The following is a 26993-nucleotide window of genomic DNA, read 5'->3' as shown; positions in this document are numbered from 1 at the left end:
ATTGTGGTTTGCATGGGAGATCACTTGTTGTTCACAATTTTGAATAGTCTAGGGTCATAAATGTAATGGAGACAGCAATTTGGTAAGAGTTTCATTTTGGAACAAACATTGTGAAAGCATAAACAAAAGGAAAAACAGAAATTGCTGGAAAAACTCAGCAGGTCCAGTAAACATGCAGAAAAAGCAGAGTTAACATTTCAGGTCCAGTGGCTTCAGAACACATGATTGAAAGTTTCAAAATGAAGCAGCTAACAATGTTCTAAAGTGGAAACAAAAGTGACTGTAAAGCTACACTAGAAGTAGGGCAGAGAGGTTAGCTCAGGTCACGCTGACTGTCTAAGTTATATCACTAAATTTGCCACAGCATGAAATCAGAGTGGTTGGTATGTCAAAGGCTGAAAAATGTGCTGCTGGAAAAGCGCAGCAGGTCAGGAAGCATCCAAGGAGCAGGGGAATCGACGTTTCGGGCATAAGCCCTTCTTCAGTAACAAAGGCACAAAGCTGGCAACAGCTGAAACAGGAGGCTTCAGCTTTGCCGACAGTCAGCTGAAAGATGTTTTGATGCATCCACCATTTAATGTCAAAAAGGCATTGAATAACAGAGTGACAGTCTTGGGGGTAATGGTGATAACAGGAAGATGCAAGGTGGATTTCATCTGCGTACATGTGAAGATGAACCGTGTTTGCAGTAGCAGCGCTCTGTAGATAATCAAACAGAAGGGTTTCAAGAATGAAATCTTAAGACTGACTGGAAATGACTATTTGGGCAGGGTAAGAGGTGGAAATGTAGTGTCAGCATTGAAACAGATTGGGGTGGACCTGTGAAAGAGTAGTGCCATATTTAACAGGATACAGAAAAGTAACAGAAACGTTGAAAAAGTCAGACGAAACCACAAACCATGGCTGCAGGTATACAGGATGCAATTACTGACATTAATCAGAATATTTGAAGAACTAAAGAAGGTCAAAGCCCAGATTTCAGTGTATTGAACAAGGCTAGCAAGGAAGATGTGTAGTTAGGTGAGTTACTACAATGTCATCAAAGACTAGAAAGAAAGGTATTTCAAATGTAAGTTTTCAAGGACAGAAAGCATGGTGAAACTAATAAAAGAAGTCTTCAAAGGCAAGAGAAAAGGACTTGAAGGTATGTGAGAATGGCAATGTTAACAAACATATGCAGAGATGAAGAATTTGGATAAAACACATGTGGGAAAGCAGTTGAGAAAATAAAAGGAAACAGTTCAAGAAGGTGAGAGAGACAGGTCTGAGTCTGAAGTGAGGGGAACATAGGCAGATAAACCAATTCTTCTAATTTAGAAAACAAGGATGCTCACGAGTTCATTTAGCAAGAGGGAAGTTGATTATCATCTGCAGTGTTTGACAGTGAGCCACAATTGAATCATAAATTAATTTCCAGTTACAGAGAAAAGTCCATTCAGTCTTTTGTACAGTACAAAGTGATATTATACTTCACTAATTATTTGAATTATATTCAGTCAATATGCCAACTACCCAAGAAATGAATCATTGAACAGGTATATCTGCATTCAACAGAGCCAGACCGAAACAAGATAGATTATGGTTTATGCACATCAGCTAAGGTAAGATGATTTACCAATATCCAAGTTTTGACGCTGTTTTAAAATTTTCCAAACAAAAAAAGCGTTTTTTGATATAAAGTGTTACAACTCCAGAAAGTGCTGACAATGATCAAAAACACTAGGTTCAGGCGATGGTGTTACAGCATGGGAATATTGTTGCAAATAATAAATAATGTGGCACTCAGAACAAGATTTCCTGCAACTAATACAAAAAATCCTTTAAAACTATAATTTTGAAAGACTTTGGAACAATAGGACATAACATCATGGCAATGTCACCAGACTAGTAATCCAGAGGCCAATGAACTGGGGACTGTTCAAATCCCACCAAATTAAAATCTAAAGTATAAAATTACACTCCATAATGGTGACCATAACAACAATCAACAAATGCCATCAGGTTCTCTAATGCCTTTTAGGGAAGGAACTCTACCATGTTCACCCAGCCCGGCCTATAGGCTGCAAACCATAATAATGTAATTGACTAATAATTGCCCTCTGTAAAAGCCTAATAAGCCACTTAGTTCAGGGACTATCAGGGACTGACAGCAAAAACTGGCTTTGAAGCAATTCCCACATCCCATGAAAGAATAGTTTTAAAAATGTTTTCTGGACATGTCCTCAAATTCCACTCTTGACAGTTCTAGAATTTAAATTACATCAATCGCTCTGAAACAAAAAGCTTGTTGCATTATTAGTGACCATTAAACTATCTCTGCTTGGCATAAAAACCAATCTGATTCTTCACTAGTTCTTATAATCACGATCATCTCTTAGGGAAGGAAATCCAACAGTCTTACTTGGCCTGGTCTACTTCTATTATAACTCCAGAGCCACAGTAATATGGTTGACTTTTAATTACCCCTTGAAATGGTTGAGCAAACCATTGAGTACAAGGGCAATTAGAGGTTGGCAGCAAACAATGATACATTATAAGAAAAGAATAAAGAAATAAAAGGCTTATCAGGAAAACTAATACATGCATAGCCATCCATGACTTCCTGACGATGTGATAGTAACTAAGAAAAACTAAGATATCAAAATGTGGTAGAAGAAAATATAATTCAGTCCAGCAAAATTTAATGCAATATTCGCTTGCATAATTGTGAACTTTCCCCAATCATTTAAGTATTGAGAGATTAAGTATTTGAGAAAGCAACTATAGATAAGAATTCCAAAATAAAAATTACTTGTAAAACCTGTTTGCGACTTAATGAATTATTTGGCTTAACAGCTGTGCATAATCTAACAATGTAGCACGATGATGGGAAGGATGTCATCCTCATGGGCCTGGCCAGACTGATTATAAACAGATCCAGGCAGCGGCTGTGAGGGGCTCATCTCAGCCAATCACCGGCCCCTCTTCTGTGATTACTTTAATGCCTGGGTGTCACTGGAGAGGGAGCACACAGTATCCAAAAATACTCTCAATGCCTTTTGAGAGAGGTGGGCCCTGCAGGGTATACAGTGCTATACTTCCTCTTCCAACTCCATTTTGATTTAGTCCCCTCCCCCTCTCCGTCTCCCTACTCCCCTGCCTCTCACTTTGTGTTTTTCGCACTGCTGTTAAACAGGCTTTGCTTCAATTGACATGGTTAACATGGTTGTTTTCCTGGTGGTGAAGAAAATATACATAATAATAGGAAAGCAGAGAGGGAAAAAATTCTCAGCTGTAATCTAATCAAGAACCTCTGATTAGCTTGAGGCTATGAAAATGAAAGCTAGGAACAGATTAAGGCTGCAAAATCATTCTTTTACTTTGTGCTGTACATCAAACACTGGACATTTTGAATTACAATTCAACTATGTTTTTGGTCCTGAAGCTAAGCACGGTAAGCAAGCTGCAAACAAGACTCTCATTAACAATATTTGCCTTTGCTTTGTTTGTTTCTTGTTGATTTATCTGCCAGAATGGCAATTGCAATTTCAGTTATGTTGCTCTGATATATGTCAGTTTCTGTGACCAAGTGACAATTTATGGATAGAAATTTGAGAAGTTTGTGGAGAAATAATCTGGAGTTAATTTCAAAACAGTAGTGTATTTAGTGTCTCAGAGGTCTGCAGAATTGTTTTCTTAAAAGATTCCCACCTTTAGTTGCATCACCATGCACAATCAACTCAGAGAAAATTGGTTGAAAGCTGAATGGGTTTGTTCCTTCCATTTTACATCCTTGTGATTATTATAAAAACATCATGCACTTAAACAGTGGGCTTAGAGCCCTCTGGCAGCACAGTGGTAGTGTCCCTACCTCTGGGCCAGAATACCTCAGTTCATGTACCACCTATTTCAGAGATATATCATAACATCCCTGAATACGGTGACGAAAAACAAAGTGAACTTGCAAGTAAATTAAAGCACTAAAATGGAAAATATTCTTGCCATTTATTGATACGCAATATCATAACATCACAATGCAAAGAATGGTTCTTTTTCTATGAATCATTTATCAATCATCAATCACCATATTACGTCCCAAATCCTATTTACTTGATTACTACAGCATTCCTCTGTATAGCTTTTCTAAAGTTGTAGATCATGGTGGGTTTGGATTCAGATTTCACCTCAATGTGCATGTTTTGTAGGTTTTCCAAAAAAAACTATCAAGTAATTATTCTAAAATATTTGCACTTGCCAAAAATATGGATGATTAAATTAATTTCAGTGTTTATGTAACTAGGAAGTTAACAATGGCAAAGTAAATGGTGACATGGCTTTATTAATTTATGCCCTTCTCTTCAATATTGTTAATTAGAGATTATCAAGTGGGAGCTAATTGTAAATAAACATCCCCAACAACCAGCACAGCCACATTCAAACATATAATTAATCAAACAGAGAAAGCATAAAATGAACTGGGAATGTCTCTTGAACTGCCCTTTTTCAGTTCATCATCATTACTAAGCACCACATACCAGGAAGATTCCAGTTTTACTTTGGATGTGTGTTAAAATGGCTATTCTCAGCTGGACAACAGTAAGAGCTTTTCAATTGGCTGCAGTATTTCCAGATCATAAATGAACATAAATTACCTATATGTCTTGCTAAAAAAAAAGTCTGCATTATGGTCCTTCCAGGCTTATGGATGATCAAATGGTCATGGATTACCTGTTTCCAGATCTGCTGAGGTCCTGCTGGGCTCTCTGACTGTTAAGAAGTGCATTGGTTGCAGAATGACTTGTCTAAATTAGAACAAATTATATTTAGACAGTGCCTTTAAAGAAATGGAATGACTCAAAGCACCTCCCAGGAATCTTATAAATCAAAGAATGATATTGATCCACATAGTAGGTAAAAGGGCAGATGATCAAATGCTTCATCAGAGAGACCAGTTTTAAGGAGTGCATTAAAGGAGGAAAAAGAAGTTCCGAGGAAGAGAGGTGTAGGAATGTTGTTGCAGAACATGAGACCTAGGCAACTGAAGGCATGGCAGCCAATGCAATTAAATTTGGGAATGCATAAAAGTCCAGAATTAGAGATGTACAAATATCTTGGAGAATTCTGAAGTAACAGGAAATCACAGAGGCAGAAAAGCACAAGGCCATAGTGATATGAAAACAAGAATGAGAATGTTGATATCAAGAATTTTCGGCATGGGAGTTTATGTTGGTCAGCAAGCACAAGTTGAATGCGAATTGGATCACTGACAGTTAGGGTACAAGCAGCAGAGTTTTGAATGACCTCATCTTAATGGAGACTAAAATGTGGGACACCAGCCAGGAATGCAGCAAAATATGGACCAGTGGGTCAAGGAATGGCAGATGGAGTTTAATGTAGATAAATGCAAGGTGTTGCATTTTGGTCAGACAAACCAGGGCAGGACTTAGACAATTAATGGTAGAGCCCTGGGGATTGCTGTCCAACAGAGAGACCTGGGAATGCAGGTACATAGTTCCTTGAAAGTAGTGTCAAAGGTAGACAGGGTGGTGAAGCAGGCATTTGGCATGCTTGCCTTCATCGGCCAGGGCATTGAGCACGGACATTGGTAAGACTATATTTGGAGTACTGCATACAATTCTCTCACCCTTCTGTAGAAAGGATGTTGTTAAACTGGAAAGAATGTAAAACGGATTTACAAGAATGTTATCAACATTGGAGAGTTTGAGTTATAAGGAGGGGCTAAATAGGCTGCAACCTTTACCCTGGAGCATAGAAGACTGAGGGATGATCTTATAAAGTTTCATAAAATCATGAGGGACATAAATAAAGTGAGTAGCCAGGGTCTTTACTCCATGGTAGGGGAGTTAAAAACTAGATAGCATTGGTTTAACAAGGGAAAGACTTAAAAGGGACCTGAGGGGCAACTTTTTCAGAAAGTGATGATGCATGTATGGAATGATCTACCACAGGAAGTGGTAGAGGCCAGTGCAATGACAACATCTAAAAGACATTTGGACAGGTAATGGACAGGAAGAGTTTGAAGGGCTATGGGCCAAATGGAGGCAAATGGGACTTGTTCAATTTAGGAAACCTGGTCAGCATAGATGGGTTGGGCCAAAGGGCCTGTTTCCTATCATAATAGTCACTCCTTGGGGAAATAAAGGCACGAACAAGCATTCAGGCAGCAGATGAGCTGAGATAGGGGAAACTGGGCTATGAAACAGAAGTAGACAAAGTCAATCTTAGTGATACAGGAATGTGAAATCAGTAGCCTATCCTGGGATCAAACATAACATTAAGGTTGTGAACACATGGTCTTAATGTCATACTATTGCCAGGGAGAAGACAGTGTCGGTGGCTAGGAACCCATGTTGTTAGCAAGACCAAAAACCATGGCTACAGTTATTCCCAATATTTAATAGAAAGGAAGTTTTGCTCACCCAGATTTGCATATTGGACAATCATTCCAATAATTTAGCAACAATGCAGGGGTCATGAGAGGTAATGGCGAGGTGGAGTTGGGTGTCACTTGCATATGTTTGAAAATTAACACAATATTTTCAGACAATCTGACTGAAGGGCAGCATGAAGATTTGGCAAAGGAACAGCTCAAAATGATAATGTTGCAGGAGCAGGTAGGGAAGCCTTTGAAAGTGATTCTCTAGTTAGGATTAGATAGATTGAAGGAGAACAAGCTAAGAGCTGTCCCAGCCAGCTGAATTTTTGCATGACTACTTTGCCTCTGGACTATTTAACTTTTTCTTTTCAAATGAGCCAATGGAATTTACTTTAAACTCATGATAACTTCAAAATTCAAGTGTTTTCGCTTTTAATTTTTGTCATTTTGTAGTTGCCAGATAGAAGGTGCTTAAATAATTGAGATTAATTCAATTTGATTGCACAGGCCTAATTAAAAGTATTAAAGCAAGCCCTCCAAACCATTTTGTTCAGTTTTTAAATCTGACCCCATGATTAGGACAGTGTCTTACGCATAGACTAATAAATCAATAGACCCACCTAACAACTGAGGAAGTGCTTCCCAAACCTTTTCTCACTATGACCTGACTTTGAGACTTGAAAATAGTTGCTACCCTTAAGGGAGAACTGTGAGGGATAGGGGAGGGAGAGAGACCTTTGAGAGTGAAGAAAGCTCACCTGTTTGAGTGGGAATGCAGCTATTAAAACTCAGTCAGGTTAAAGTCTCAAGAACTGAGATGAGAAAACATTTTTTCACACACAGGGTGGTCAAACAAAATAATTCAATACCACAGGAGGGAGTGGAGATTGGGTCACAGTACATTTTAGAAAATGACTGATAGATTTTTTTAAAGATATTAACAGCAAGGATAACAATGGAGAGAAAACAAGAATATGATATTAAGATAGAGGATCTGCAGGATCATATTGAATGGTGGGGCAGGGCTCGAAGTGCCAAAGGGCTTACTCCTGCTTTTAGTTTCTACGTTTCAATTGCTGCATTGAGGCTCATAAACCCAAAATCTCAGCTCGGGACCCCACCTTAGGTACTAAGCCCCATTATTGGAAGCCCTGAACTAAGGACTATTTAACTGACTAACAGGTACAGAAATTTATACTCATCAGAAGCATCCAAACAAACTTTAAACTGTATCGCCAATCAGAATTCAGCTTATAGACAGGAAATCTTTCCTTCCCTGAGATAAAAGAAAGCGCTAGATCAGGAATGTGGTTCACAGACAGAAGGATCTGCCTATGAGAATTGCCTGAGAAATTAGGTTCACTTAAATCAATCTAAATCTCAGTCTGAAGCAGGAATGGCCTCAAGATAGATGAAATAATAACGGCTCTTAGAACCTTCTATACCTAATCCTGGGATTAACATTTTTTTTCTCTCCAAGCAGTACACAGAGAAGCCAGAGTGCTTCTCCAGAGAGGAGTTTTGAGAACTTGATCCATTCTAGTTGTGAATAGTATTAGTTTTATAGGGGTATCATTGCTTATGTTCAGAATGAGATGAAACTTAAGACTTAGAAGTCATCATGGGCTCAGGAACTTTTGACATATACTGTGTATCATTTTGTATGTAGAGATGGTGAGGCCATTGGAGAGTTGTAAATGAAATGATAATGTAAATGCCACCAATAAAGGGAAGGAGTTGAGAGAGTTGTATCCATAATCATGAAACAATTATTAAAAGCTCCCATATTATACTGTCAGGAAAATACGGTAAGATGAAAAGCAGGGTTATGCGCTCAAGAAGTAAATCATTATAAAATGCATTTCAAGAAAGCAGCAAGAGAGAAGTTATTTACTCCATCAGTTTGAGGACATCAGATATGCTTTAAGAGAGACAGCATATGATGGAGATACAAAAGCAGATATCTCACATTACGGAAACTTCTTTGAGTTAGAAGGAGCAGTAAAATATCAGAAAGCACTAATGAGCCAATTTAAAAGAACAGGTGGTGAGGAGAATATTGGGCATTTAAGAAACAACATGTGGAGTACTGTGCACAGTACTGATCACCTTATAAAGATATAAATGCATCAGAAATGGTTCAGAGAATTGTTTATTAAACTAATAGCTGAAACAGGCAGGTTGTTTTATGAGGAAAGTTCAGAAAGTTTAAATTCATATCATCTGGAGTTATGATGAGTGAGAGGTGACTTGATTGAAACAATTGAGATCCTGAGTGGTCTTGACAGGGTGGATACAAAATGCATATTTCTTCTTATGAAAGCATCTAGAACTAAGGATCATGGATTTAAAAATAAGGAGTCACCATTTAAGGCAGAGTCATAGAGACGTACAACACAGTAACTTACCCTTCAGTCCAACTAGTCCATGCCGACCAGATTCCTAACCTAATTTAGTCCCACTTGCCAGCACTTGGCCCATATCCCTCTAAACCCTTCCTAATCATATACCCATCCAGATGCTTTTTAAATGCTATAATTGTACCAATCCCCAACACTTCCTCTGGTAGCTCATTCCATACACGCACCACTCTCAGTGTGAAAAGGTTGCCCCTTGGGTCCATTTTATACTTTCCCCTCTCACCCTAAACCTATGCCCTCTAGTTCTGGACTCGCCCGATTTGATTTTGTTTTTCCTTCAGATGGTCATAAATTGTTTGAACTTTGTCCCTTAAAAAGTAGTGGAAGCAAAAGTTTAAAGTACTTTTAAGGCAAAGATGGACAGAATTTTGTTAAGCAAATGGTGAGGGCATGGGGTTGTGGGGGGGGAGGTGAGGCTGGTGAAAAGTTGTCAGTGTTAGGCAGGAAGTTGATATTATAGTCAAATCAGCAATGATCATATTAAATGGCAGAGCAGGTGAAAAGGGCCAAATGGCCTATTGCCTATATGGAATGTTGGCACCAGAATTAGAATTTGAATGGAATCTTCACAATCAGGTTGACAGAACCAGGAGGAACTTGGTTCTATTCCACCAGAAAAAAAGTAATGCTCTGTGTAATGCAGCAGCTCCATCAGTGCCTACAAACACAGCAAGTCCCCAGGTGATGAACAATGTCACTCTGGCCACACCAGCTTACACAACTTCCCCAGTCCCAGTGAATCTGGGAACGTCAATGCAAACACTCACAAGCTCTCCAGCAGCAGTTCCTGTCTGCCTCATTCAGTCCCTAATACCCTCAGAGTTCCTGCCTCATTATTGACTGGAGGGCCACCCCATAATAACCAACAACCAGGAAAACAAAGATTAGCCCCTATTTCAGGAGTATGGCAAACAACTAAATGCTTGAACAGGAGATGCAAACTGTAGAGTAGATTACCCTTCTTTCCCATTATGACGCCCAAGCTTGTATACAGAATAGATGTAATTAGTGGAGGAAATGATCTCCTCAAATTAAACAAAATGTCGGACCATTAGCAAGTTGGGGAACAATGAATTAAAGCAATCTTATGGCTGATTGTTCGAGAGTGTTAAAGGAAAATATCAACACTGCAGTTTTTGATTGAGCTACATCTGCAGAAGTGATAGCCCAGATGCTGCATGGTCTCAGAAAGAGGAAAATGAATGAAACTCTCCAATGCCTTGGGGAGACTGCCAGTGTTATTTGCTACCTGCTTGTATGGTTTGCTAATGAGACTCACAACATGTACAACTCCAAAACCTCACACAAGGAAAGAACCAAACTCATTTGAAAAGGACATTTTTAATACCAGAAAGTTAACTCAACTTTGGGAATTAACCCAAAATGAGGAGCATCAGCATACAACTAAATCAAATGCCAGAGCTGCAGTAATGGCCATCCTTATCAGAATCCCCAATCAAACTAGAGTCAGCCCCTGTGACAAAACAAGTCCCTGCAGTATAAAGAGCCAAGGCAACATCAGTTAATATGGGTGCCCTGGAAACATAATTCAAACAGTAATGTAACTGGCTTTTCCTGTGGTGCATCAGGCCATCTTACAAAAGATCACAACAGGACTCAAGAAGCCAACAATCACCACAAAGAAAGCCCCTTACATATATAAACATCACAGTATAAGAAATGCCCACAATTCCCAGTCAGACCAAATGGAAAGAATCAAATGATTAAAGGATGCCTGATGTCTTACAGCCTGTTCTACCCACATAGGTAATATAAAGGAAAGCATTAACTACCCCCAGCCAGATGCCCCAGACAACACAGACTTTCCAAAGAGGGCTCCAATCAAATGGCCAGTGGTGGAGTTCTCCCACAATTGTGACATTAGACCAATTGTTTTTGTTGTGGGGAGGGAGCTGAGGGAACCAACAAAATATATTAATCAAAAAGGTGCCAGTGTAATACTCATCCACACTTCCTTGAATACTATACCATAACAGACAGGTGTCATAGATTGTTGTAGCTTATGACAGAATTTAAAAAGATGGACATGAGGGAGAGTCTTCTGAATTCTAGTTATGTCTCAGCTCGATATCTAAAACAGCAGCATAAGGGAATTTGCCAAAAATGGGAAGAATATCTGCGAACAGTGATTATAGTAACAACTGCCTTTGGTTGAAGGTTTGAGTGAGAAGACAGCACTGAAACAGACCCTTGGGTCCAACTCATCCATGCCGACTAGATGTCCTAAATTAATGTAGTCTCACTTCTCAGCTCTTGGCCCATACCCCTCTATTCATGTACTTCCTATTCATGTATCCTTCCAGATGCCTTTCAAATGTTGCAATTGTAACATTTTCAGATTTATTTGTATCTGTCATTAGAAGAGCTTTATTTTACAATCCTCCTAAGCATGAGGATGAAATGTTGGAGCGATCAATTGAACAATCACTTTTGTTTATTTTTGAACACTAGTGAGCATAATAATGGGAGAAGAAAAGGTCAGATTCCCTCATTAATTTATTTAAAAAACCTAATCCCAATTCAGTGTCACTCAAATAGTAAGGGAACACTTGTAAAGCAGGAGATTGTCAGACAAGACACTTCATGGCAAATCCACAAATTCAGCCCATTAGGAACTCTAATTGTAATTGGAGACTAACCTTTAATTATTGGAAACGTAATTCTGTGACAACGTAATTCTTGTTGCACAGTCATACCCTTACTCTTCTGTCAAGTATTCAGTTAGTGCAGAACATTTTCCACCATAGGTATTTCAAATGGAATATCTCAGTTAGTTTCAAGGATCAGTGCAAATCTGCTCTAACAATTGAATGTCAGAATTACACCCATATTTGTGCAAGGGTTTCACAACACTGCCACCATATTCCCCAGGTGACTGGCAGCATAGAGTCATCGAGGTGTACAGCATGGAAACAGACCCTTATGTCCAACTTGTCCAAGCTGTTCAGATATCTAAATTAATCTAGTTCCATTTGCCAGTTCTTGGCCCGTATGCCCATAAACCCTTCCTATTCATGTACCCATCCATATGCTTTTTAAATATTGTAATTGTACCATTTTAAAATACTTTTGTAGACCTGAGTGCTTGTTACAAATGTAATAGGAGTACCAACATTTCCAAGTTCTTATCTAAGTCACATAGAGTCATAGTCATAGAGATGTACAGCATGGAAACAGACCCTTCGGTCCAACCCGTCCATGCCGACCAGATATCCCAACCAAATCTACTCCCACCTGCCAGCAACCGGTCAATATCCCTCCAAACCCTTTCTATTCATATACCCATCCATATGCCTCTTAAATGTTGCAATTGTATCAGCCTCCATCATATCCTCTGGCAGCTCATTCCATAAATGTACCACCCTCTGAGTGAAAAGGTTGCCCTTTAGGTCTCTTTTATATCTTTCCACTCTCACCCTAAACCTATGCCCTCTAGTTCTGGACTCCCCGACCCCAGGGAAAAGACTTTGTCTATTTATCCTATCCACACCCCTCATAATTTTGTAAACCTCTATAAGGTCACCCCTCAGCCTCCAACACTCCAGGGAAAACAGCCCCAGCCTGTTCAGCCCCTTCCTGTAGCTCAGATCCTCCAATCCAGTGGCTTAACCAATATCCTGTACAGCCACAACATGACCTCCCAACTCCTGTACTCAATACTCTGACCAATAAAGGAAAGCATACCAAACACCTTCTTCACTATCCTATCTACCTGCAACTCCACTTTCAAGGAGCTATGAACCTGTACTCCAAGATCTCTTTATTCATACCATCCTTAAATAGGGAGACTACCACTGCACTACAAGAGACCTTCACTTACAGTCATTGTCACTATTTAATATGCTGGAATTTCCTATTTAACACCATCATGGGAACACCATTATCTTAAAAACCACTCTTAGTCAAGAAGTTTCACTGCCTTCTTCAAGACAACTGTTAGCCATAAGACTTGAAGAAGTGAACAAACAATATTTATAGTTAACTAGAATCTTAGCTACAGTAAAATAATCAGAGTACGTGGGGCAGTGGAATGCACGGATCGGCAGGCTTTTTATATTTTGAAAGGGAAGAAGGATAGTTATAGTCCAGTCAATAATTTGCAGGAAATTGTTGGCTGCTTTATATTTCTCTTCTTTGTGAAATATTTTGTGACTTTCTCATAAATGCAGTGTTACACAACATCCATACAATATTATCACTATATCTTCTTTAGTCAAGGATTTAAATTTGTATACAGAAAGTGCTAATGGGCAAAGGTAATACAATATTTTCATGAAAGGTACAATTGGTTTTGCAGTATTAAAGAGATGCTGTCCTATGGTGACAATGTTTTGTTTTGTATTGTTTACAGCTTTTGGAGTATTTTAGCAATCAACAGTTACACATCTTGTGTAAAAATGTGATTGCACTTGATTTTAGGTCAACTTGTAGCCAATATTTTGACTTTGTAACAAAAATAATACTTTCAAGTCATGAGCTGTGCCACTGCACCCTCTTCTGTCTACAGTTCTGTAAAACACTGCCAGCTGACAATGAACCTTGAAATGGTAAAATTCATTCAGGTGAGCCAATGTTTTTGTTAACCACTCAAGGGAATTATTATTTGTCTATAAACTGAAAGTAATGTTCATTCACTGAAAATAAGTAAAAGATGTTGCAGTGTACTGGTATTTCAGAATTTTTGAAAGGATAAATGAAAGATCCCACTTAAAAATTATTTAAAATTTTTTGTTTAACATTGTTAATTATAAATGGTACCCTACTCTGTCCAACTCTGAAATAAGAATGGACAGCAGATTATTGATTACCGTGTGTTTAGAGGTCAGTGAACAAATGTCAATACTATACTTTATAGAACCTGAAGAGTAATCTTATACAACTAATCATTTCTCAGCACAGAGTAAGATACAAATTTTAGTTAATGTTGATGAGCAGCTTGAATTACTAGAAAGCATTTTTTTAAATCAAATTTATGAATACCTTTCTATAACATATAAATACAAAGTCCTGAAACATATTAGCCAGCTCTCAACTTACAATTTCCATCTTAGAGTAACTTATGAAGTCATTCTCAGTTTTAAAATGTTGGAATTGCATTGGATCATCAGGATGGTCTCTAAGGCTGAGTAGAAAGCATTAGTGAGTCATTACAGAGTCAGGCATCCATTCATTCTAGGGCAATTGTTCTGGAATAAGATACAAGAATATATCTTACGTGGGTGGCACAGTGGTTAGCACTGCTGCCTCACAGCACCAGAGACCTGGATTCAATTCCTGCCTCAGGCAACTATCTATGTGGAATTTGCACATTCTCCCCGTGTCTGCATGGGTTTCCTCTGTGTGCGCCGGTTTCCTCCCACAGTCCAAAAATGTGCTGGTTAGGTTAATTGGCCATGCTAAATTGCCTGTAGTGTTAGGTGTAGGGGAATGAGTCTGGGTGGGTTGCCCTTCGGAGGGTCATGTTGGGCTGAGGAGCCTGTTTCCACACTGTAAGTAATCTAACCTATAGACCAATATCCAATAAATATGCCATAAAGTAACAGCATTGTAGGTGATACTAGACAGTAAATTATTAAAGAACATTTTATACCACACAACACTCATAACATATTATTTGGATGTGGGTTGAATCCATCATTTCTGTGATGGGAAAAGCAAAGAGAATTTCCACCCAAATTATAGGGAGCAATCATCTAGGATTTTTACCAACAGTGTCTGAAGAAATGTCTCCCTCTTCGTCATAGCCACAGTAGATATGCCAAAATATAAATACATCATGCCAGTACTGAACTTGTTTCTTACTCCCATTTTGCTTCTGATGGAAAATAGTGGCCCAGATTTTCAGGTCAGCAAAAAAACAAAAGAATTCATCACTGACCTGTTCAGCCTTTGGTCACATGACAATCGCTCCATACCAAGGATCATCTTGGTGAACTGCCTACAATAATATGAAATCTTTCCTTAAGTAAGGGGACCAAAAGTGTTCAGAGCACTCCAGATGTAGTCTCACCAGCACCTTGTACAGTTGCAGTAACACTTTCTTACTCTTATACTTCAACCCCCTTGAAATAAGGACCTGCATTCCATTAATTCCTGATTACCTGCTGTACCAGTGTACTTGCTATCTGCATTTCATGCACAAGTACCCCAGGTACTTGCTCACTAGTAATTATAAACATACTACTCTGTTCACAATCCAGCTCCATCTTATGCAACAATATGCAACATTTTTTTTAAAATTACAGTTAAACTAATAGTTTAAAACACTAAGTTTCATTAGCTCAGTGATTTGTAATTAATACAGTTGGGGCTGGGGTGATGCCGTCTTCCAAAGCACACCCATTGAAAAAATGCACAATCACGACTGGATTTCCTTCTTCTGGTAAATCTTTGAAATGAGAAGGATGTTTGCCATGAAATACATTGCATGATAAGAACGTGAACACAATCATTTTTAATATAGTAAGGCTGTTGCGTTATAGCTACAACATGGTTCTGGCTGATCAGGAGGATCTTATACCATCTAATATGGGGATAGTAGAAGAATTTACAGGTTGATAATCAACCTTTTTAGATGTGTCATGAACATAATTCTGTTGTCATCAAGTTCTTAGAATGGGACTTGTACCCTGAGCCTCTGGTTCAGAGGCAGAAACACCACCCATTGCATTACAAGACTGCCTACAAGGTTTACACATTTAACTGCATGAGAGTTTACTCCAGAGGTTTTTGTCAATTTCAGAAGAGTAATGATGTTGATGCATTATTATAACTGCAAACTCCCAGCCACTGTCCTGTATTAGTTGCAGCATGACCATCACAATAACTAACTGTTGGCTGAGGCAGAGCCAATAGGTGACAGCACCCCCCAACTATTTTATATTGCACAATGAGCTCTGTTATTAAGTTGAGATGATTACATTGATTTTTTACTGATCATTCAGCATGCCTTCTACTGTTGACTCCTGGTGGTGCACAGTGGGGTTTTCAAAACGAATAAATTGTCTTTTTACTTAACCAATGACTATGTACAACTGTTCAGGATGGAAGGGGGAATGTGCAAATAGCAGCTGTAACACTTCAAACGTTACTGGACTACTGGTATATCACTAGTGGTGCTAGGTTGTCAGCAGATCTTACCAAAGTCCAACATAAAAATGTCTCTATGTGAACAAAAAGCAATGATGAGTACTTGTGGAATGATTAAAAAGTCTTCAGATTTGACAGCCTGGGATTATTATTTTTAGATTGTTTCATTAATAATTGTATTTCTATTAACATTGCACTCAATTGTAATTTTACTCTGTATATTAAATCAACAGATTCAAATACTGATTTGACTAACCATCTGTAAAGATACAATCGCTGGTTACTCACCCTACATTTATTCTAAAATTAAACCATTGAATAATTTACAAGTAAACACCATGATAATATTAAATTGTAGAGACCAGACTATAGCCCCCTGCCCCATTTGACAGCTTCAGTCCTTTCACTGACCTGTTTTACTTGAATAACTAATAATATCTGTGCAGTAGACAAAGAGAACTACTATCATGTCTATTGGACATTACGATTTTAATGTGGAGCATTAAGCAACAAAGAAACTGAAGTACATTCAAAAGGCTCAAACAGATAGTTTGGACTTCATGGAAAGAGTCAGGTCATGCTGACATGGGCCATTAAGAGGCCATCGTATTGTCCCAGTACTCTCAGGTTGAGACGGCCTCCATACAGCAATTAACATCAGCTGATATCACTTACAAGAGAGAAATATGAACAATTCTAAGTTTGTAACATAAAGGATAGAGCTTGCCCTCAGTACAACATGTAATCTTCAACTGCAATGACTGGACATTTGTTAATCAATATTTGACATTGAAAACACGTTAGCCTTGTTCTGCTATTGTTGCACCAAATTTGTTGCTCCTGTAACTACATAACACAAATTGTTTAAAGAGCGAGAAGCCTTACAATCCCTTTGGTAAATCCTCTACTATAAAAGATAAAAACGAAAAAGGAATACAACAGACCCTATCCCGGTTCATACAATTTATCGCTAGATCATCAATAATACCTTATCAAAATACAGCAAGGCAGGACCAAAGGGATCACACATTAAACAAGACCATGTGCACTCGAATTTGTAAACCCCTTGAATAGACAAGCTGTCCCTCCTGCCCGATTCCGATATTTGTTGGTTTATCAGCTAGAAACCGCTTTTTCATTATTTCCTTCATTGCAGATACTTCAGGGCGTTCTAAGACGTGTAAATGACGACTGCTTTAGATAAACGTTGTAGCTTTAAAAAAAATGTCCTGATTAAAGAGACCTGATGAATTAGGAAGTGTTTGCCAGTGACATTGTGAAGGCTGCCATCTGAAACTCTCGCGTATGATTGAGCGCGCTGTGTTTTTTTAATCGTAAGCCTGCAAAAGTGTGTGTTACCCGTGCCTCAGCCCGACAACACCAGGACTTGCGGAGCAGTATTTCTTTTTCACGCTACAGTCATGCCCCTCAGATTTAAAGTTCTAATCTTTCCAGTGGACTGTGTCCCAATTGTTCATGACTAGCTTCCCATATTCGCAATAATCATACTCATAAATCACTTTCCCGAAACGGAATCTCATCCTGGCTTTCGCTTTCTGTGAGTCCGAGGATTGCACAGACCCTGACCCGCCCTGGCCAGCGGAAAACACAGCTCCTTACTGCCTCCTGTTAATGAGCCGGGCTGTTGATCAAAGCCACTCGGGGCTTTGAACTCCATTCGCAGTCCTGGGACACAAAGTGACTTTGGGAGAAGTGTTGCTAGCTGCTGAAACTGCTGGTTTCCCAGCCCAGTCAGAAATTAGCCGTTCCCGCCGCAGGAAAGTGCAGCGAGCAAGACACATGGGGCAGGATTACACTTTCGCAAGTTGTTACTACAGGGAACGTGTTACATTCCGCACGGTGACAGGTAGTCGCTGTCCAGGTGCTGAACAGCTCTTTCTCGGAGCGGGAAGGACTGTTACAACTTCATTCCTGCACTGTACCTCTTTACCGGCTGTACCGCTAATGATTCCCCTTCCACACAGACTCAGCGTCGGGCGGCTACCGGGCTCTTTCCCCTGGGCTATTAACACAGAAACGCTAGGTGTATGCGCGGAGTACAGCATCCCTGCCCAGCTTCCGTGATCACTTGAACCCTTACCTCCTGTTCCTGCTCCTGTGACAGTAGCGTTTGTCCTGTTCACCATCGAATATTATTTACTGTAACATTATTATTTTAGTTTCTCTCCATAAAAAGGAGCAGGGGGCTTGGAGCTCCCTCTCAGCAAAGGGTTTCAGTGCACAGTCGGTGCTGCCAGGGTGCTCAGTGCTCGGTTTGGGTTCGAAATGCATGCTGGCGGCTCAATGTTGCCTGAGGACGGAAATGTACTCGATACTAAACTAATGCGTCTCAGCTCACAGCAACATGTTGGATAGTGGATGTGGATCGGACTTGGGCGCTGCACAGGAGATCTCCACCGTGGCTGGGCGCTGCATAGTGGGTGCACACTGGAGTTGGGTGCTGCACAGTTGGTGCACACTGCAATTGGACACTGGATAGTGGGTGCTCACTGCAATTGGGCGCTGGATAGTGAGTGCACACTGCAATTGGACACTGGATATTGGGTGCACACTGCAATTGGACACTGGATATTGGGTGCACACTGCAATTGGGCGCTGGATAGTGGGTGCTCACTGCAGTTGGGGACTGGATAGTGGGTGCTCACTGCAGTTGGGTGCTGGGCAGTGGGTGCTCACTGCAATTAGGCGCTGGATAGTGGGTGCTCACTGCAATTGAACACTGGATATTGGGTGCACACTGCAATTGGGCGCTGGATAGTGGGTGCTCACTGCAGTTGGGGACTGGATAGTGGGTGCTCACTGCAATTGGGCGCTGGATAGTGAGTGCACACTGCAATTGGACACTGGATATTGGGTGCGCACTGCAATTGGGCGCTGGATAGTGGGTGCTCACTGCAGTTGGGCGCTGGGCAGTGGGTGCATAGTGGATAGTGTGTGCTGACTGGGGTTCGGCACTGGTACCAGATATGGGCAGCATTTTGGCATCGGGGACTGGAGCTGATGTTGTGTAATGAGTGCTCATCGGGACATGGGGAATAGATGGTGTGCACTTACAGGAGTTGGAGAGTGGTGTAGGCAATGTGCGAGTGCAAACAGGAGAGTACTCACGGTAGAAGAGGTATTCGGTGTAGCTGCTCCATGCCCTGTCGTCAATCGCCTGTCCGCACACTGAGCCTGTCAGAGACGAGTTGCTGCCCAGTAGAGTGAAGCCAGCTTCGGCCAGGGTGTCGAAGGCTCTCTCCAGTTGGCGGTAGCGGAGGTAGAAGCGGGACGTGTACCTGTCCGGGGTCCGGTCCGGGTCCCTGCTCTCGTTCACGTTGTCTCCGAAGACTTCCTTGAGGAGGCCGATGCGCCCGCAGGCGAGGATGCGGGGGACCCGGCGGAAGAGGCGGGCGTCCCCCTGCAGGCTGTCCCGGCCCAGGACACAGGAGCCGCGGTAACCCAGCGTGATGAAGCCGGCGCGGCGCTCCGCCGCCTGGCTGCCGGCCCGGGGGAGGTCACTGCCCTGGGACAGCTCGTCCAGGTCGCTGTGTGAGGGCTCCTCAAGGCCGGGGCTCTGCCCTTCCTCCGGGCTCAGCATGCGGACCAGCTCGGGCAGCTGGAAGAACTCCGCCTCCCGCCGGAGGCGCATCTTCTCCGGGAAGAGCTCGGGCAGCACCACCGCCCTGTCCCGCAGGTAGTCCAGGATGTAGCGGAATAGGAAGCCGTCCCGGTCGATGAAGAAGCGCCCGCGGTTGTCCCGGGCCAGCTCGGGCCCCGCCGAGTTCCTCTTGTGGCCGAACATCCTGCCGAGCACCGAGTTCGGGAGGCTGGTCAGGGTGGACAGGCGGGTGAAGTACACCTGGCCGCCCACATTCAGCTCCACCACCTCGGGCAGACCCGGGGGCCCCCCGCTGCCGCTCTCCCGGGCCGCCAGCGGCACCGGCGGCCTGCAGTTCGCGTTCAGTGCCATGGCCCGGAGCCCCGAGCCAAGCTGGGGCCAGCAGGGCGAGGCCGCCTGCTCCCTTCCCCCGGGCGGAGGGGCAGGGCACTCGCTCAGAGAGCAGCCTCCCCGAGCCTGGCCAGCCCGGGACACCGGCAAGCTGCCAGCAGCTCCGCTTACCCCCCACTCCAGCTCCTCCACACTCACGGGGGGTTGAGGGGGAGGGGGTAAATGGGGCAAAAGCCGACCACCCCCCCTCTCAGAGGGGGTAAGGAGGGGAGGGGGAGAGAGGAGGGAGGGGCTCTGCCCGTGGAATGGAGTCACCCTCCCTCCCCGGTGGTTTACCTCCCTCCCTCCCTCCCTGCCTCCGCCCTAGGGGATGCTCCTGGTCCCCAGCTCCGGACAGACTGCTGTCAGCTCACGGTTTGTCACATCTCCCAGAGAGAGAGAGGGAGAGAGGGAGAGGGAGAGTGAAAGCAGCTGGCAAAGCGTCTCTTACATCATCTTCCCCCTAAAGAATCTCTCTCACACACACACACACACCGCCTCCTGCCGAGCTCCACTTCTCCAACTTGGAGAGTCGGGGCGGGATGATTCAGAGAGAGAAACAAAACGCCAGCTCCCGCTTCCCCGGGCTCCTCACTCGCTTCTGCAGCTCGCCAAGAATCTGTGGCGCTCTCGGCTACTTTCAGACTCCACCACTTCCAGGCTCCGCCTGTCCAGCTTCTGGGCTGTGTGTGGTGTTTTTTTCTCTCTCTCTCTTTTTCACGTCCCCCTCCCCATCCGCCCCAACTCCCTCGGTTTCGCGGAAACCTACGAGACGGGAAATAATTGTCCCCTGGGGGGTCAATCACAGACACAAAGTTGTCATTGGACGCTAGTCGGCTCCCCCTGGGGTAAAACGCCGAAGCTCCAAGCAGTCTCCTTCCTCATTTGTCATTTCATTCTGTTCTGGGGTTGTCGGGGGCTCAAATCCGTCGAGAGGCGATGGAGTATTTTAGGACTGTGGAATAAATAATTAAGTGGAAGTGTGCAGATAAGATGACCCAGTAATCCACACAGTCCCGGAGCCACATCTGAATCAGTTGCTGCCAGCGATTCAGAGAAACAGCAGCGGTACGAGAGAGGGCGAGTGCTGGCGTCTGGAGAGACCGCTTATAATGCATGAACTAAAAGTTGGGGACTATTGCTGACATATGCGGTCACCGTAACTCGAATTAGCATCAATAAACAGGGATGTACTTCATAGTGAGGATAAATATACCAACAGCGAATTATTACCGAACATCACTGGTATGCAAAGGGTTCCGAAAATTCTGCAAACAGTGCCTAATACATACACCTACCAGTAATCCCACACGGCCGTCACTAAAAATAACATCACTAAATATGTAAATAAAATGGCATTTCTTCTTACAGAATCAAACTATGTCACTAACAAAATAGCCTATTCATAAGTGATGATTGCTGTGGTTAATGTCAGTGCGTAAAAAGGATAGTCAGGTTTCATATTCCTTTTATTCAACGCCAGTCACCATTCTCCATGGGTGCCATTTCTTATATTATTGTGAAACAGCTTTGTGGGAGGGGACACGCACACACCATATGAGGCTCTTTATGTTATCGGAACAGAACTATTTCAGGGTGATGCTATTTATACTGCCACAGGTGACATTACAGAAGAGACCAAAAACGCTTACTCAAAATTGGAATAAAATCAGAAAATGTTGAAAGTCATCTACATGTCGCAATATTGCGTTTAGCACTTGCCAGTAGTCGTTTTAAATGTTAACTTACTTCTATCTCTCTGTAGTATTGGACCTGCTATCCCGATCTAGTATTTTCTGTTCGCTCTTTTAAAAAGTAAATATAGTCTTAAGATAAGTTTATAAGTAGCAGCTCTAACATAATACAGAAGCAATGATTGCATCCCGACTTGCCAGAAGCTTGGCAAATTACTGTCATATAGTCACAATCTAGAGACAAAGGTCCCTTGGACTCCACATACCCTGCGGTTTAGACACACAAACCTTTTAGCTTTACTGGCCTACATGTTTTTTATTAACATGTCACAAGGAATAAGGATTTAAGATATCATCAGGTCAGTGCATGTTTTACACCGTTGTATTTGTTCATCCAAGATGCTACGCTTTTGTTATCAAAACTCATTTGTCAGCTCAGAATGTATGAGTGATAGAGAACTACGAGAGTAAATTTATAATCCCTACGTCAGTTTCTATATATACTGAAACAAATATTTTATTTGTCCATTTTATAACTTTGTTTAGGTAAAATACAATTTGATTTGTATATTTCAAAGTCAAGAGATTCTGCTCCTTTATACCATTTAATATCGTACCATACAGACTGTACTTTCCTTTCACCATCTTCCTTCTAAACATATTAATTATAATTCTGTATGTTAAACAGCTCTTATTTGTCCATTCTATCAGTTATCCTTGTCAATTGAGTAATGTCATAAATATCATCACAGTTTGGATCTTCCATGGATGTCTTATTAGATTCAATGGCAGCATTAGCAGATTCCATACGCTTACTACCAAGTGAACTCTCACAGTTTAATATCTGTTGGATGGCGTGACCCTAGGGGTGTAAGAATGTGGCCCCCTTGATACATGAACTGGACACAATATTTTTACACATGCTCTCATGTGTGCTTTTCCAACATCTCAGGGCAGTGGGCCATTTATACTTTGGTAAGTCAAGGCTGCAACAAATAATTATAGCTGTTTTATTTCACAAATAGAGACTGAGCGTAAAAACAATAGTTATGACTGAACACAATGCAATCAGTGCAAAATAGTAATTCTACTTATGCATCGCTCCATCAGTAAGTCAACTTACTTGACTTAAACAAGACAACTACTAACTTCCAAGTGATAACCTGCCTATTGGCTTTACATTAAAACATCACTTTATTGGTTGTGTTCACCACTGAAGGGAAGATCTGTGCCAGATAATGTCGGTTAAGGATCTAGAACCAGTAACTTCCCAAATCAATGGGGCTGTGGTATTTACTGATTACAAAACTGGATAACAACATTTTCCATCTTTAGAAAATCAAATAATTACTTAACACATTATCTTTTGACAATCTTTCATCTCAGCGTTTCTTTTAACAATGCATCTGAATACATCTGAAAATGATCAATTTTAGGGTGTAGGTTTGCTCGCTGAGCTGTGGGTTTGATATCCAGATGTTTCATTACCTGGCTAGGTAACATCATCAGTGGTGACCCCCCAAGTGAAGCAAAGCTGTTGTCTCCTGCCTTCTATTTATATCTTTCTCCTGGAAGGGGTTCCTAGGGTTTGTGGTGATGTCATTTCCTGTTCATTTTCTAAGGGGTTGATAGATGGCATCTAGATCTATGTGCTTGTTTATGGCGTTGTGGTTGGAGTACCAGGCCTCTAGGAATTCTCTGGCACATTGATCTAGATGCCATCTACCAACCCCTCAGAAAACGAACAGGAAATTACATCACCACAAACCCCAGGAACCCCATCCAGGAGAAAGATATAAATAGAAAGCAGGAGACAACAGCTTCGCTTCACTTGGAGGTCGCCACTGATGATGTTACCTAGCCAGGTAATGAAAAAGTCTGGATATCAAACCTACAGCTCAGTGAGCAAACCTACACCCTAAACCTCAACCTGAGATACAAACCTTCACAAATGATCAATTTTTTCAGTTTTGGGAAAAAAAAGTCAGAATGTTATCAGGAAATTTAATTCCATATTCAGAATGGAAACGGATTGATAAGTTATGACATTAGCTACACTGTGACAATCAGAGTATGGTGTACATTGCTTAGGAACATGGCTTTTGCATGTTTTATTTTTGTGCCATAATAAAGGACAAAAAGTTTAATTAAAGCCACAGTTTCTCTCTGCAATTAATAAGGACCTGTGTGAAAAGTATTTGGTCAGTCAAAAACCAGTGCCAGTTGTTATCAATCCACAAAATAAACTATCTATAAATTAACATACTTTCTCAAGACAGTACATATGGCTAGTAGAAATAAACCAACATCATGGGGCTGTTGTCCAATAGCTAGGTTAATGCTGGGTCCCATAAACTTGAAATGATCCAAAATACTGCTGCTTGTGTCCTAATTCATACCATGTCCTGTCCATCCCTGTGCTAAGTAATCTATTTTGACTCCCACTCATGTAACACCTGGATTTTACCATTTTTTGTTTTCAAATAATCTGTCTGTGGATTGGCCATTTCAATTTCTGTAATCACCTGTCCCTCTATCCTCTGAGATATCTACACTAATCTCTTCCAGCTACGGGAGCATCCTCAATTTTAATTGTTCCAATAATTGTTGGCCATGACTCTGGGCTGCAAGCTTTGGAGTTTTCACTTGACATTTCTCTACCTCTATAACTATACCTTTGGCCATCTGACCTAACATATCTTTATGCCACTCCGAATTTATTGCCCATGTTTAACTTCCCAGAGAATTACTCTCATTTCTGTAGGTCTAGAGACACGTGGCTTCCTTCCCAAAAAAACATTAATGAACCAGCTGGGTTATTTTTATGGTTTAATTGACAATGGTTAAGTTGTCGTCACTAGGCCAACTTCTAATTCCAGATCTTTATTGAATTCAAACTTAACCATCTATGACTAGATCATTATTAGTGACTTTGCCACTACACCCTGCCTCCCGTAGGATGACAAGGGCTAGATTCTTAACATTAAGAGGTATTTGACATTCAAGAATAATAAAAATCTAGGTGAAGATAGAGGGCTAGTTCTGATAATCAAAAGTGGAAGTAGTACAATAGTTAAAGATGATCTTGGTTCAGGAGATCATGGATTAGAATTAGTTTTGGTGGACATGAGGAATAATAGGGGGAAAGAGTCCCTGGCTGGAGAGATCTACAAGCTATAATGTAGGATGAATCATACAAAAATAAATATTGGATGTTTGTGATAATGGGATGGCAATAAATATGAATGATTTTAATCTACAAATAATTTGGAAAAATCAATTTATATTAGTGGCTTCAATGGAGAGAATATGGAATGGTTTTGAGATATTTCTTAGAGCAGCATATTCTACGTTGACTTGAGAATAGGCTAAACTAGACTTGGCAAGTCTCGTGTGACAGGATTAATTAATGACCTCAGAGTAAAGGTACCTTTAGGAGCAGTTATTATAAAATGATTGAATTTTTCATCTAATTGAAGAGAAAGGTGAGTTTAAGATAATCTGTTAAACTTAAAAAAGGGTAACTATGTAAGCATGAAAGCTAGGCTAGCTGAAATGTATGAAAGCCAGGCTAGCTGATGTGCACTGGGATTTTAGGTTAGCAAATAAACCAGTTGAGAAGGAGTAGCTGACATTTATGGGGTTATTTCAGAAAACTCAGAATCAGTACATTCCAACTATATATTTTTTTAAATCCAAGGGGAACTCCCACCATCTGTAATTAACTAAGGAATGAAAGGGACCTTCAAACTTAAAGAAAATGCATTAATTTTACAAATACTAATTGCAGATCTGATGACTGGTCAGAATACAAAGAATGGGGACAAAAAATTAGAGTGTAAGAGGAAGCTAGCTAGAAATGTAAAAACCCATAGCAAGCATTTCAACATAACACAGAAGTTATTACACAAAGAAGAAGCCAATGGTATAGGGTTAACATATTAGAAGATTTACTCGCTGGCAGAAAATATTTATAAATAGGTCTGTTTCGCATTGTCAACACATGACATCTGGGATCCACCATGGGACTATATTGAGCCCTTGAATCTTTCGAATTTATAACAATGACTTTGATGAAGAGTTTGAAATAATAGTGGTTAATTTCACAGATGACACAAAGGCAGGTAATAAAGAATCTTACAAAAATGTCATAACAAAGATGCAGACTAATATAGTTAGGTTAAATGAGTGGGCAAAAATCTGGCAAAGGGAGTATAATGTGGGAAAATATGAAGGTGTTCACAGGCAGGAGGAATAAGAAAGCAGAATATGACTTAAGTGGAGAATGACTTCAGAATTCTGAGGTGCAGAGGTGTTCTTGTTTAGAAATCAAAAAATGTTAGCATGCACAATACGGCATGTAATCAGGAAGGATAGTGGAATTTATTGTTCTAAAAAAGAATTGAACATAAAAGTAAGAGTGTTCAGTTTCTGTTATACAGGACATTAATGATACCCCCATTTGATGTGCAATAAATAGTTTTTGGCCTTTATATTGAAGGAAGATGTAAATGTATTGAAGGCATTTCAGAGGAGGTTTACCAGATTGATATCTAGAATAAGCAAGTTAGCTTATCTTGAAAGATTGGGTAGTTTGTTTTTGTTTTCACCAGAGTTCAGATGACTATAATGAGATTTGACTGAATTTCATAAGATGCTGAATACTGTTCATAAGGTGGATATGGATACAATGTTTACTCTCATTGGTGAGTCCAGAACTGTGGGGCATTTTTAAATTTAGGGGTCACCATTTTAGGACAGAGGCAGATGGAATTTGTTTCTCTCAGAGGTTTGTATGACTTCAGAGCTCTCTAATTCAGAAGGCAAGGAAGTAGGGTTATTTAATATTTTCAAGATAGAAATAGATTGATTAGTTTGCCTACCCCGGATCTAAAGTTATCAAAGATAGCTGAGAATGTGGAATTTATAACCCAATTAGAGCAGGCATGATCTTATTGAATGTCAGTGCCGGCTTGATGGACTGAATGACTTCCTTCTACTCTTAAATCATACGTATCCATAATTGAAATTTATAACAGCATAATGATAGATTATTACAAAATCATAAACCCCCATACATACACTGAACAGTTGAATTTAGAGACAAAGTTCTGTAGCCACCATGACGTGTAATTCCTATTCCACTGCCTCCACCTCCATGCCTTCTTTGATACAGACTCCCAACCATGCTCAGAGGACCACCTTCTCCAGCCTCCAACCTTCCTCTTCCTCTTGGACACCCTCTCCTTGTCTCTTACCCACCCTAGACTATTTTATTGCTGACTACCAATGCAACATCAAGCTCCTCAATTTCTCCACCCCCTCACCTACTCCAACCTCACCCTCTCTGAATGTGTAGCACTCCACTTTCTCCACACCAATCCTGATTTCACTATTAAATC

The 26993-nt window shown here is 41.0% G+C and overlaps 1 protein-coding gene across 1 annotated transcript in view; it reads right to left on the bottom strand.

The window, feature by feature from the left end:
- Nucleotides 1–19879, bottom strand: part of kctd16b (potassium channel tetramerization domain containing 16b) — a 213872-nt gene extending 193993 nt beyond the window's left edge. The window contains exon 1 of the mRNA XM_060836615.1: nucleotides 19036–19879. Coding sequence (XP_060692598.1) covers nucleotides 19036–19879 — 844 coding nt within the window. The remainder of the gene's footprint in view (nucleotides 1–19035) is intronic.
- Nucleotides 19880–26993: the final 7114 nt, after the last annotated feature.

The sequence above is a fragment of the Hemiscyllium ocellatum genome, chromosome 16 (assembly GCF_020745735.1).
Source record: "Hemiscyllium ocellatum isolate sHemOce1 chromosome 16, sHemOce1.pat.X.cur, whole genome shotgun sequence".
Taxonomy (NCBI): Eukaryota; Metazoa; Chordata; class Chondrichthyes; order Orectolobiformes; family Hemiscylliidae; genus Hemiscyllium; species Hemiscyllium ocellatum.
This window is presented reverse-complemented; position numbering and strand designations above follow the sequence as displayed.